This window comes from Osmia bicornis, chromosome 9 (genome assembly GCF_907164935.1).
Source record: "Osmia bicornis bicornis chromosome 9, iOsmBic2.1, whole genome shotgun sequence".
NCBI classification, from domain to species: Eukaryota; Metazoa; Arthropoda; class Insecta; order Hymenoptera; family Megachilidae; genus Osmia; species Osmia bicornis.
This window is the reverse complement of record NC_060224.1, coordinates 8,057,923-8,070,611: the sequence shown is the minus strand read 5'-3', so window position 1 is coordinate 8,070,611 and position 12,689 is coordinate 8,057,923. Positions and strand designations below refer to the sequence as shown.

General features: G+C 38.0%; 2 protein-coding genes across 2 annotated transcripts in view; one reads left to right on the top strand and one right to left on the bottom strand.

Annotated features, from left to right (window-relative positions):
- LOC114875078 (protein Skeletor, isoforms D/E-like) overlaps positions 1-12,689 on the top strand; it is a 226,049-nt gene that overhangs the window by 2,503 nt on the left and 210,857 nt on the right.
- Positions 82-8,071, bottom strand: LOC114875076. Its single transcript, XM_029184997.2, has 11 exons — positions 7,782-8,071; positions 7,207-7,343; positions 6,147-6,308; positions 5,861-6,068; positions 5,664-5,788; positions 5,456-5,589; positions 4,677-4,942; positions 4,467-4,611; positions 1,905-4,403; positions 695-1,486; positions 82-617 (listed from the first exon to the last, which is right to left on the bottom strand). Exons 1-11 carry the CDS (start codon positions 7,958-7,960, stop codon positions 198-200), a joined length of 5,067 nt encoding a protein of 1,688 aa, XP_029040830.2. The 5' UTR covers positions 7,961-8,071; the 3' UTR covers positions 82-197.

Genomic DNA, 12,689 nt, shown 5'->3' with positions numbered 1-12,689 from the left:
ATACTTCATATTTGTACTTGTGAATAATTGAAAGCTTTTTAATTGCAAGCTGTAATTTGAAAAGGAATTAACAGTGGTACGTACTTGATAATAATTTTTATTTAATTGTTATATAAGTGGTGATTAAAATATAAACGGTTTAGTACAAAATATAGTTGTGATTGATATAAAGTAATGTAATAAAAATTTGTACGAAATTATCCTTGTAAAATTCGTGTAATTCCACCGAGCAATGCAAAGAATTTTTTCACGTTTGTTATTGCATTATGAAACACAGCTTGAGTAGTAGTTATTGACCTAGAATTGATCGAGTTATTTTCATCTTCGCCCGATGTTGCCTCGTCAAACTTTTCGTCCAGATTTTCAATCAACTCTTCAACTGATCCCGTGAAATTTCGAGCTTTTTGCAAACTATCGACCACAACGTTTTGCAAACTCGGTATACTTTTCTGTATGAGAGTTTGTAATCCGTTATCATCATTTAGATCTTCTTTCTTCGTGTATCTTTCGATCGGGACCTTTTGAACTAATGATTTTTCTACGTCGTCCATCTCCGTGGATGTCTGAATTTCTGGGCTCGAAGATCCTTCCAATTGTTGTAGTACTGATGGTTGCACCTTAGAAAATGACATTGAAAAATGTAACTGCAAAGATTTTATTAATCCACGTTTTATTAAAAGGGCTTGGTCCTTACCATATCAGCATTTTCATTAATTTTTTCTTGATCCACTGCTTGTCTCGGCAACCTACCAAAATGTTCATTTTTCTCTAAAATCTCCATGATTTTAGATGATTTAAACCACTTGGAATAGTTTTTTCCTGGTTTAGTACTCGTGTCCCTTCGTCGTCGCCCAATTATCCTTTCAGGAGGGTGTTCTCCTACAATGGACACCTCAAAAGTGGTATCATCTTCGTTGCTTTGTGTATCCTGTTCTATGGAAACATCCAGATAACTTTCTGTTTGATCCATCACCTCTTCGCTATTCAGAATCTCTAAAGATTCATTTTCTCTAGAATTTCCCATACTCTCTGAACTTTCTTCGTATCCCGATCGTTTCTTTTTCATTTCTTCAACGATCGAGCGTATAAAATTACGCTTTTCATCTGTCGTATTATATTTGTCGAGCTGTTTGAAAAGCTCTTCGACAGATTGGAAGTCAAGATTGTCGATCAAAACTTTTAAAAGCTCTCCAGTGTTTACATTTTCCGATAACTTCTCAGATGTTTCGGATACGTCCTTGCTTGCGACTTTGTCCTCGCGTTTGTGTTGTTCCGCTGTACGAATGTTATACGGCTTTTGTAAGGATTTACGAATTACTTCGTATAGATTTCTTGACCTGAAATTCGGTCTTGATTTTAATGGATCTCTGTACGGTTGCAAAATCGGTTCTCCACCTCTGTATTCCGAGGGATCAATCACGAATATTTCTTTTTTCGGTTGATTATACCTGTAATTGTTACTGTAACGCAAAGGAGGCGATGATTTCTGTAAAACAAATTAATTATTTATTTAAGCAGTTAATCAAATGGCTTTTCGAAGTTATTTTTATAAATATGGCTGTGTTTCCAAATGGCCCCATCAAAATTGAGAACTCAGCTTCGGTATATAACCTAAATTGACTACAAGAAACCGAAAGTTGGTTTCAGAGCTGGATGTCTTACCGTTTTCGAGATTTCGTGGTAAGGTTAGGTTAGGTTAGGTTCCGTGTATGCGCAGTATCGAATAGCGCATAGGTAGTCCCAAAATTGTACAAAAATTTCTTACCACGATATCTCAAAACCAGTTAGACATCCAGCTCTGAAATCAATTTTAAACGGTTTCTGGTAGTTAATTTAGGTTATATACTGAGCCTGAGTTCTCCATTTTGGTGGAGCTATTCGGAAACTTATCCATAAATATTTACCTGTACGTTTCTTTGTTTTTCTTGCAAACGGAAAAACCGTGGCCTGTCTAAGTTTTCCACCAAAGCAAAATAAGTCGTACCATCATCCCCATCATCCTCGTCAGATTCTCCAATCGTTGCTGCTTCCTTTTCATACAGATCTTTCAATTCGACAATTTCTTTCGTTACACTATCAGGATCTGAGTGTTCCATAAGCGTTGAGTCACAATGACTCCTTTGATTTTTAGGATTAAAAAGCCTCTCTCTGATATCTGTTGTTCTGACGATTTCAGTGAACGGAGCGTCCCTTTTTTCAATTGATTCATAACTCTCATTATCGTCATCCTCCGTCGATTTGTATACCAAAACGCAAGCTAACTTTTCAGAATCCATCACGTCTTTAAAATCCTCATCATCATCGATCATCTCCCATACGTGTCTCCTTTTTAAATTTCTGTCCTTTTCGTTCACCATTTCGTTCATTTCATTATCAATATTCTTCTGGACTTGCTGTAATATTATTTTTCTTTTTTCTGGTGACTTATCGTTTATTGTTTGACCCTGTCCCTTTCGAGTCTTGGATCGTTCTCCAGATTTGGTCCTTGATTTTGATTTTGGACGAAATTTATACACCTCGTCTCCTGTTTTCCCACGAATCATCTTCGCTAATGCCGACAGTACCTTTGCTCTCTGCATCAATCGTGATTCTCGAGCTTTGGTAATGTTAGTTTTCAATTTTCTATTTAATCGATTCGGTCTCTGCCTTCGATTTCGTCGAAAATCCTTCGACGATGGACTTGTTAAATTGTTTGCAGCTTTCGCAGATATCTTTGGTACATTTTCATTGACGACTTGCCTCTTGGAACTTGCCAGGGCCACTTGATCATTATTATAATCCATCTCGGCCTCTTTCGCGATTTCCGGTTCCCATAAAGTAGCCGATTCGAACGTGGTACTTGAACTTTCTTCGCCCTCTTCCGTTGCAGTCTCGTTGCTGCTGGAGGATGTAGAATTCTCCCAACTATTCGAACTATATTCCGCAGGATCCTCGAGAGTATCGATCGTGGTCTCCTTCGTCTCGTCTTGCCTCGATTTCTTAAGAAAAAACTGCCTTCTTCCGCTTCGAATCGGCATTCTATGCGATCGAGTCGATTCCTTGTCTTTCTTTGAAATCGACGAAGGGATTGTGGACAATGTTCCAGAATCGATCTCTTCAAGATTTACAGAACGTGCACCGATTGTTTCGCTTGAAATTAAGGGATTTGTAAACGGAGTTACACCAATCTCACTTGCAATTCCCTCCAAATCAATCGGTACATTCCGTTCACTCTCCACAGCCTCCATAGGCGCTTCTTTAAGCTCCGAAAATACTTCTACGTCTGCCATATCGTGCGAAGTTAAAGATTCTACTTCGGAAACAGTTGCGGACTCTATGGATTTCACAATGTCCCTCTTTGGTCGGCAATTACAGGACTGTGGATGTCGAATGACTCTACACTTGCAGTCTTTTGAATTCGCATCGTCTTCCTTGATCATTTCTTGATCCAGTATAGCGTTCAAGTCTTTGGCTTCTCTTTTAGACCTTCCATTTCCCATGGGAAACCCTTCTGCTTCCCAAAGTTCAGCAGATCTCCTTGCGCTAATCTTACTTTTATCATTCAACGTCCTTGGTCGTCCGAAAAAGGGTTCATCGAATCTAGTTGGATAATCATCGTCCTCGTAATCATCGTACTCTGGTACTGGAACATTAGAATCTGTTCCTTCACTTCTTCCATTGTTCCTCATTTCAGGATGTTCCGCAGTGGCGAAGTGCACGTCACCTTCCGGGAATCCTTCCGCAGGATTCATTTTGAAGAATCCATAAAACGTATGTTCATCACTGTCACTGTTGTCCCATTCAATTACACTCGGGCGTATCACCTTTGTAACATCCCGTTTGAACAACCTATTTTGTTTGATTGCACCGATTGGTTTATTTAAATTAACGCGATTCAGAAAATCGTAGAGATCCTTCAAATGATTCTTCGCACTTCTCGGTGATTTTATTTTGTCTGAATGATCGATTTCCTGTTTCGTTGGATCCAAAGCGTTCTGTACCTTGGATACCAGCGACGATACATCCGAAACGACTTTATTGACCCTGGATTTCATTTTGTTCGAATTTGATATGCTTCTTATTCGTAATATTCGATCCTTGAATTCTTGTAATTTGTTTTGAATATCGTTCTGCGATTCCTGCTTGGTATCTTCTGCTTTAGAAGAGGAAGAATCTTCAGATTTCAATGGGGACTTCGTGATCTCGTAATCGTTCAACCTTTTCTTCGCGTACTTCCGCAGTTTATTGAGCTCTCGTTTCAAGATTGACTTCCTGGATGCTTCAGAATCAATTTTCTGTTTCTTCCCAATTTTCGAAGCTGATCGATCTTGCACGGATCTCGTAATGTGAACTTTCAGCTCCTCTCCACTTTGGAAATCTTCGAAAGAGTTAAGACTTGCCTCATCTTCCATGCATGATTTGATCTGTAAAACATCATAGATTAAAGAAGAGCACTGAAATACAGTAAAATAAAGATTCATAGTTACTTTTAAATCAGGAAGAACCCAAAAACCGATGCCACCTGGATGCAATTCAAGTTCTAAACCTTTTGGATCTTTCAAAATAACCGGATACAATTCAGGAACTGTGTCGTTAATCAAATTCAGTGTCTTATTATTCAAGAAAACACTCCTGTAATGGAAACGTGATAAAATAGAAAAGAAGGTTTTCAAGTACCAAAAGATAAGAAAACTTACTCAGAAAACATTCTGTTGAGCGAATCGAAACCTGGCGAAAGAACGTATTCATGGACCGTGTTGATTTTCATCCCCTTCAAATCAATGGTAGTCTCTTCAGGGTTTAAATTCACGCCAAAAATTGTAACAGACCCTCTCTGGTATCTGTTCGAAGCTTTGGTGCATTGACAGTAGAGGAACACGTGATTCTTGCTACTGGATTCAATCTTTACATCGAATACCTTTTGTCCAACGAGAGTTTTGTGGAGCAAAGACACCCAGTAATCCTGTTGCACCATTTAACGCGTTAATTATTCTTAATAATAATAACTATTATTATTATTTATAATATAATATATATAAAACTATCCCGAAGACCTCTACACCGCTGGATAGATCACGAAAAATCGAAGCGAAAAGTTCTGTAGCATTTTTCGATGGGATCAGTAGTTTAGCTACATTTCGTTGTTGAAAATTGACCAATCAACGCGGAGTAGGAGTGGCAAGACACGCGGAACTCTCAGCGTGACTCGGCGCGCAGAGGAGGTTAGTCCCCTACTCCGCGGGTCTTGCCATTCAAGCTGCGCGCTGATTGGTCAATTTTCAACAACGAAATGTGGCTAAACTACTGATCCTATCGAAAAATGCTACAGAACTTTTCGCTTCGATTTTTCGCAATCTATCCAATGGTGTAGAGGTATTCAGGGTATTTGTTAACACCCTGTATAATATATATAATAATTATTATTTTTCATTCGTATAATTTTTACAATTTTATGGGTTCTCTTTTAATAACATACTGGTGATGGGTGAGTTAAATCAGTCGGTTGCCTCATTAGAACATTTATCTTCGATCTTGCTGCATTGCCTAATCTTCTCGCTAAAATCAGCGCCCCGATGTAGAGGTTCTTGCATTCCTCTGGCTTGGATTCAGCTTCAAGTAATTAATTATGCAAGCTGATTATTGTTTAGACATTTTGCGATATAAACTACTCGCGTATTTCTTACCGATCCACAATGGTTGTTTGTCCACGAAACGACCAATCACTTTCAGAAGCTCTTCTCTGTCCTTCTCTAAATTATCTTCATGTATGAAGGCTCCTTCGTTGTCCAAAGTCACTCCAGCTAAATCACTGCAATAATTAAGAAATAGTATTATTAATTTTTAATAAATTTATGCGAACGCCGAGTAAATTTATGTTTACGGATGCCAAGTGATCGCTGAAAGTGCAGGAGAAGCGATATCAAAATAATCTCGAAGGTACTGTTGTTGCTTATCGCTTCTATAAGCGACGACATCCGGTCCAGCAACGATGCTGTTCGAGTATCTCGGAAATTCGTTAAGTATTTTTCGTAGATTCACCGTCTGTCTCGCTAAATCGCTGGCTGAGATGTTGCATCCGGTCTGACATTCTGAAAAAAAAAATCAATTTAAACTAGATCCTCCCTGGGATGAATAATTAAAGCGACGAGGTTGACGAGATAATTTACCGTATCCCAGTTGCCAACTCGTGTTGAAAGCCACGTGATCGCTGAAAGAAACTATCTCCCTCGTGTCTTCGGTTTTATCTCGTTGATAATCCGGCGAGATGCAAGCTATTACGTCCAATCCTGATTTTTTCGCCCACTGATGAGTTCGAATCCAATCAGATTCTACGGTCACAAAAATTTCGCGATTAAAACGATCGAGGCTAACGATTCTACGTAATTAGAAATAGAATTGCCAGGTAGACGATTCGTTTCTTTCCCTCGTAAATTCCCGGTGGACGGTAATTCTCCTAACTGGAGCATAAAACAACCGAAGCCCATTATCACGGTTAATTTAGACGGCAATGTAACGGACGATAGCTTACAAAGGACCCACACGCATCCGTTCGCTCGAAGCTTCCATTAACGCGGAGAAACGCGCGTATCACACACATCTTCCTCGCCTAATTTCGCGGCTGATGCACCAACCTGACCGCTCATTGTCAGTTACAGAAACTGCCTGCATTAACTCGAACAATGGTACGCGCACCAATGCGTTGCTGACATATATCCCGTGGCTAGATATTTCCCAAAGATACGGAAAGTTCCTGCGATTAAACTGGGAGTTGGTAAATTTTATAGTTTTCATCTTTTAATTGAACAGTCTGATAAACTAAGCGGAACAGAAGTTGAGAGTCTATAAGGAAATTAGCTTTTTCCCAGTTACAATTAGCTGTCTCTCGAGTAGCCTATTAATTTGTACGAAAGAATAGAGAATAGTCGCGGTAAAGTTTAGTCGAAGGGGAAGACAGGATACAGGATTCGGTTGTGATGGCATCGGATGGCGTCGGATTGCGTCGTACGCCATGTGGAAAACTCACCGAATGTTAAATTACTGAGCTCGTTAGGTAGATTTGCACCTTGCACCAGACGTGTAAGTTTTGCAGGTAATTAACGCGAACGGCTAGAATAATGCGAGGCGTGTTTCACGGACGAAAACAAGCTGCTCTCCGTGAATTTGAAGAATGAACATTTTTGAAGGATGATCTAACACCCACTTTAGAAAAATTACGATTCGACTCACCAGTTAGGATAGTTATACTGTTCTTATCCTTCGCGTCTGGATCGGCAAACCGGAAGAAGGAACTACCTGGTCCTTCGAATCTTACGTATGCCGGGCTAAGTGCTCTTGCCAAATTTATGCTCTTCTCAAAATCCTTGCTGAAATAATTAATAAAGTCAGAAGAAGGGCTTTCTATTTTTCGGACACAATCAATGATAGTTGGAACTGAAATTAAAACACGTGCACGTTTAATTTCGCGGGGGCCAGATTGAATTGCGTTTCGTTCAAAGGTTGTGCATGTAGAGTCATTTCGATAGGTCTTTTTGTGCCCGGCACAAAAGTACCTTGCGTTCTATTGATTGCTTTTAAATTGATCTCGAATTGGTTCACGGTTATAAACGCAAAACACAAGAGAGGACGTTTGAATATGACGTTTCTCGACTTTGTTTGAAACCTTCAATTAAAAAGTTATCGAACAAAATTCGTTTTAACGTGGAAGTTTTGTTTTAAAAATGCTTCGCTAAATTTAACTGTTTATCAAAAGAAATTGTTAAATTGTATTTTGTAAATCGGGTTAGTCTTGTGTTTCCACATACCTTAGAGCACTTCCGGTCAGCAGGATTGCTGGGTCAACAGTGAGACTAAGAAACTTTTCGTTGGTAATCGAGATAGGTTTATCAAAGTTGACGTTCAGTGTTAAATCTTGAGCCAAAGAACGAACCGTGAAGATGTATAGGAGCAGCAAAAAGCAAAGATGATGCTTCGAACGCTTCATTTTTCTACTCGTTGTTGAATTAATTGCTTCGATTCGAGATACTTTCCATGTCACGATAGAGGAAACGATCGATACGTATCGCGGGAAGGCTTTATTTGCACTGAGAGGTCGATTGTTCGAAAAATAATGCATACGACACACCGGGTGACAAGTAACGCGAGGTATTTGAGCTATTTCGAAATCGCAGTAATGTCGGTCATTGCATAAAAAAAAAAAAAGATTGAAAGTAGTACCTTTTTGCACGCACAGCGGAATTCGCGAATTGAATTTCTCGTCGTTCCAATTTTACTGTGCTAGATCTAATTTTTATTAAATTAAATTGATGTAATACGTTGTATCACATCGGGTAAGAGGGAATAAGAAAGGAACAGACGATCCAGTTGGTAACACGATTGATTTTTATTACATTTTATTCATTTTTTTGTTGTTCTTGTCGTTCTTGTTGTATTTTTTAGAACTAAATAACATAAACGCATATTCTGGGTTAATTCACTTGTTGTTTATTATTACTCGTAATATTACTATCGGTATTTTTAAGAGCTATAACGACGAGGCGCTCCCCTAAAAAATCGCCCTCTTTCGTGCTTCTCTCGTGAGTTCTTTTTCTCTCGCGAATTAATCCTTTCCGCCGTTTGGTACCCATTAAGAAACACCATGAATTTTCCGTACAACGTAGGAAGAGGAAAGCTCGATTATCCTTCTCTGTTCTCTCTTTTGTCTATCTGTTTTTGATTTAATCCCTTTTCATCGTTAATCGTCTTTTACTTTCGTTGCTGAATTTCAACCCCTACGTTCACCCTCGAGATGTTCATTTCATGGAGCGTCTATTCTCTGGACGATTTACGTTTTCAAAATAAAAGTTTTCAAGCGTTTTTCGACTCGGTGGATCCAGAAAAACGCGTTCGTCCTCCGTTTCCCAGTTTTTACACCAACCGCTTTTCGTCGTCTCGAGGGTGAAAAGAGGAGAGTCGACCAGGGAAAGTAAGATCCTCTGCATTTTTCACGCGTGACAAGGGTTGCTGCCCCTTCTACTCACAGGGACATTTACGAAATCGTGTGTCCTGTCGCATCGTGTCTCGTATGTTCATTTCCTGTGTGAAAATCGAGTATGTCGCACCTGTATTAACCTTTTATTTGGCACTGGCAAACTGTGAGCCGATTGAATAGTTAATTGAAACTGAAAATCAACGCTTCTTTATTCCGTTTTATAAAAAAAGGAAAAAAAAGATAAAGAAAAAAACAAGAGCACTGTTCGATGCAAGTCAAACATAAAATCAATAAGGAAGAAGGCTGTAATTAACATTAATTTTGCTGATTGATTTATTGTATAATTCTGATTGTAATAACGAATTTACAAAGAAGAAATTTTTAAACGTTATAAGATAACTTTACAACAACTACACTACATATAAAAAATATCTAATTTCGTAACGTTTCGAGACATTTTTCCAACAATTTTTGCATCCAACAGTACAATAAATCATTAACGTCGCTAAATAAAGGGTTAATCTTTTCTGTGCAAACGAGTGTATGTTCTGTGTTGGTGTATCGTGAACAAGTGGTCGCTTAACGTCTAAGTTACTTCATTTTTTTTTGTTATATCAATGTATATATATATATATAATATTATATATTATACATAATCTAACAACAATATTAATATTATTTATCATCGACCCATCCGGCGTTTACTTTGTTTTCCTTTTCAAATGTTACAGAATATTTTACGCTCAATAATCAACTCATTCGTATTCCAATAATTTAACCGCTAAGCATACTACGTTTCATACAAGAGATTTATTAATTCATCTTTCTCTTTGTTTCTCAGTTTTCTTTGGTGTCGTTTGAACATTTACTTACTTTCTTTCTTTCATTTATCCCCGGAGCAAGCTTGGTGCGATTTTTAGGGCATTTGATTATCAAGATCCCGTATGCCCTTTTGCTTCCATTCAATCTTTCCCTACATCGTTAACGATTACAATAAAAATGATTATTGGTCGTTGCATGCAGCTAAAAACGCTTCGCAATGTGTTTTTCTTCGAAGGTCGAAATATAAAATTACACAGAGATCGATGTGAACGTACGCGTCGAAATTACAGCAATTTTTCATCCTTTTCTTCTTAACGCTAGAACAATCAAACTATAACATCACGTTTTTCTAATTTTCAATCACAAAAATCATCGAAGTTTTCTCATCGAAACGTTATGTTCATTTTTGTCGAGGTAAAGAAAGAAAAATTTTAAATCACATTGAATGGTTGATTGTTCCAGTGTCAATTAGTCTTCTTCGCGTGTAAGGTACACGTTGTTTTGTAAACACAGTGTTCTGACGTGTGTGTAAATGTACGCGCACGCGTTTCTAATTTTTTCATTGTTTTTGCTCATTTTTTTTTCATGTATAAGACACGTATAATAGTAGTAATTATAGGCATCTATAATATTGCTTGTCGGTTCAACGAGTTTACGAAGACACCGGCCACGGTGTGATACTTTGCGACAATTGTGATCACGGTGAAATGCTGTCCATTATTTTCATATCACAATCGTACAGATTAATCCTTCATACAGGGGAAATGAAAAATATTTGACGAACCTTTAAAAATTTCATAGTCCCTCTTACAGAGGACTAAAACCGTGTCTGCCCGATGTTCTCCACAGAATTTCGAAACAAATTCAAGGTAGTTTCGAATCTCCAGCGACTCCAAACTCCAATTTCAGACAGGTGTCGCTTTTCCTCGTTCAATTATTCATTGTTTAGAAGCATTGTGAAAGTTTCAGACGTTTCGTTCAATGTAAATAGAATTTCCTCGAGGGAGAAACGTTTGCCAGAATTTATCTCGTACGATCCAACAGCAGGTCACCGTGTGTTCGCAGAACCCCTGTCCAAAAAATCGCACAAGTCCGCTCGAAGATGACGTTACAAGAGTTCTCGTTTCTTTTTTTTTTTTTTTTTTCAATTTAAATCCAATGGCAGCTGACTCGAAAGAACTCTATTTTAGTTAAATGTGATTTTTATCTCGCCTCTGGGAACTCGTCAATCATCAGAGTTCTTTCTCCGTTTTTCTCTCCCTCTTCCGTTCGATTTTCATCGCCACCCTCTTTCTGTATACAAAGCTAACGACTACTTTTTTTACTTTACTTAACATCGTGATCTTTTGCTGCTTTCCTCTACGCTTTTTTTTTTCATGTTTTTTTTTCTCATTTTGTTGCTTTTTTTAAATACTTTTTTTTAATGGTGTTGCTCTCGCACGCTTATCGAGAAACACACACACACACGCGTCTACTTTATTTTATGCAACGATCGTCGAGATCACCGTCGTTAAATGGATCATAACAATATTACGTCGATTTCATTAACGTTAATTTATCATTATTACTTTATAATGCGTTTTGTCGTTGTCTCTGAATAAGTCGAGTCGGTTCTTCTCGCGAGTTACGCCGGTGTGTAATCTCTCTCTCTCTCTCTTTCTTTTTTATTTTTCACCTAGAATTTCGAAAAACCCGTCGTTGTCGTAACGATGGAAATTTCTGCTAGCTTCGTTATGAATAAAAATCGTACGAGCTTACAGAGACACGCGGAACGAGATGGTTTTTCGAAATTTCAGGATGCACGGTTACACTTTGTCCTTCTTTTTTTTTCATTCATTCATTCCTGTCGATTTTTATGGAATGAAATCGCTTTTAAACGCTAAACCCAGCTTTGGATTTTTTTTTTTTTTGTAACTATGTACATTGGAGAAAAAAAGAACGTTACACATCTGTGTCGTTAAATCTTAACGTTTCGGCGCATATCGTACCTAAAACGCGTTATACTCTTTGTGACCTTTAATAATTTCTTGTCCGATAATTAAGTACCTAAGAAAAAGGTCCTTTAACTATGTTTTACACGTTACTCGGACCCGTGTCTCGTTTCAACGAACCTGCTTGTTCAATCGAAAATTAATTGAAAAGAAAGACTTTGTACGATTCATTGAAACCAGACGCGATTCATTTTTTTTTTTTCTTTGGTTTACCTTTTTTTCCTGTTAAAATCTATGAAACACGAATCGAATAGATTTTTTAAGTATTTATTCACTTTTTTTTTTAATATCACTTGCCACGTGCCGCGGGTAGGCAAAGGGTGGCTTCAGGGGAAATACGTGAAAAGACAGGATAGGATCGTTTGATTCGTTACGTGCTCGTGCAAAAGTGAAGATCAACCCTTTGACTAGGGGTTACTCGAAAGCAATAGTCATAACACGTGCATGGTCGAAGTATAATAGTAACAGTGATTGTAATAGAAGCATACAATTTCAAATTATTTCAACCCTTAAATGTCGAAAGACACCAATGTGGGGTCGTTACGCTTACACTAGAAAAAATCAAAGGTTCCACTAAGGAGACGTGTAAAGAACGACAGTTAAGGGTTAAACAACATTTTCTTTTTTCAAATTTAACAAGCTGAATCGCTAATTCCAATATAACAGTGAAAGGGTAAAAGGGAATCGAGGAGATCGAGGACAGACACACAGTTCGTAACAAGTGAAAGAATGAAAGGAATCAGAGAACGAGAGAAAGTCTCGAGAATATTCACGCGATCTTTCTTCCCTTCAATTTTCATCTATTTCGCCAATTACACGTCGATACGTGTATCTCAAGATTACTTTTCTCTTTTTATTCGTAAGAGGCTTCTGAATTTTGGACCGCGTTTTCTTGATTAGTTATTTCCTGTTACTTCTATCGTTTTCTA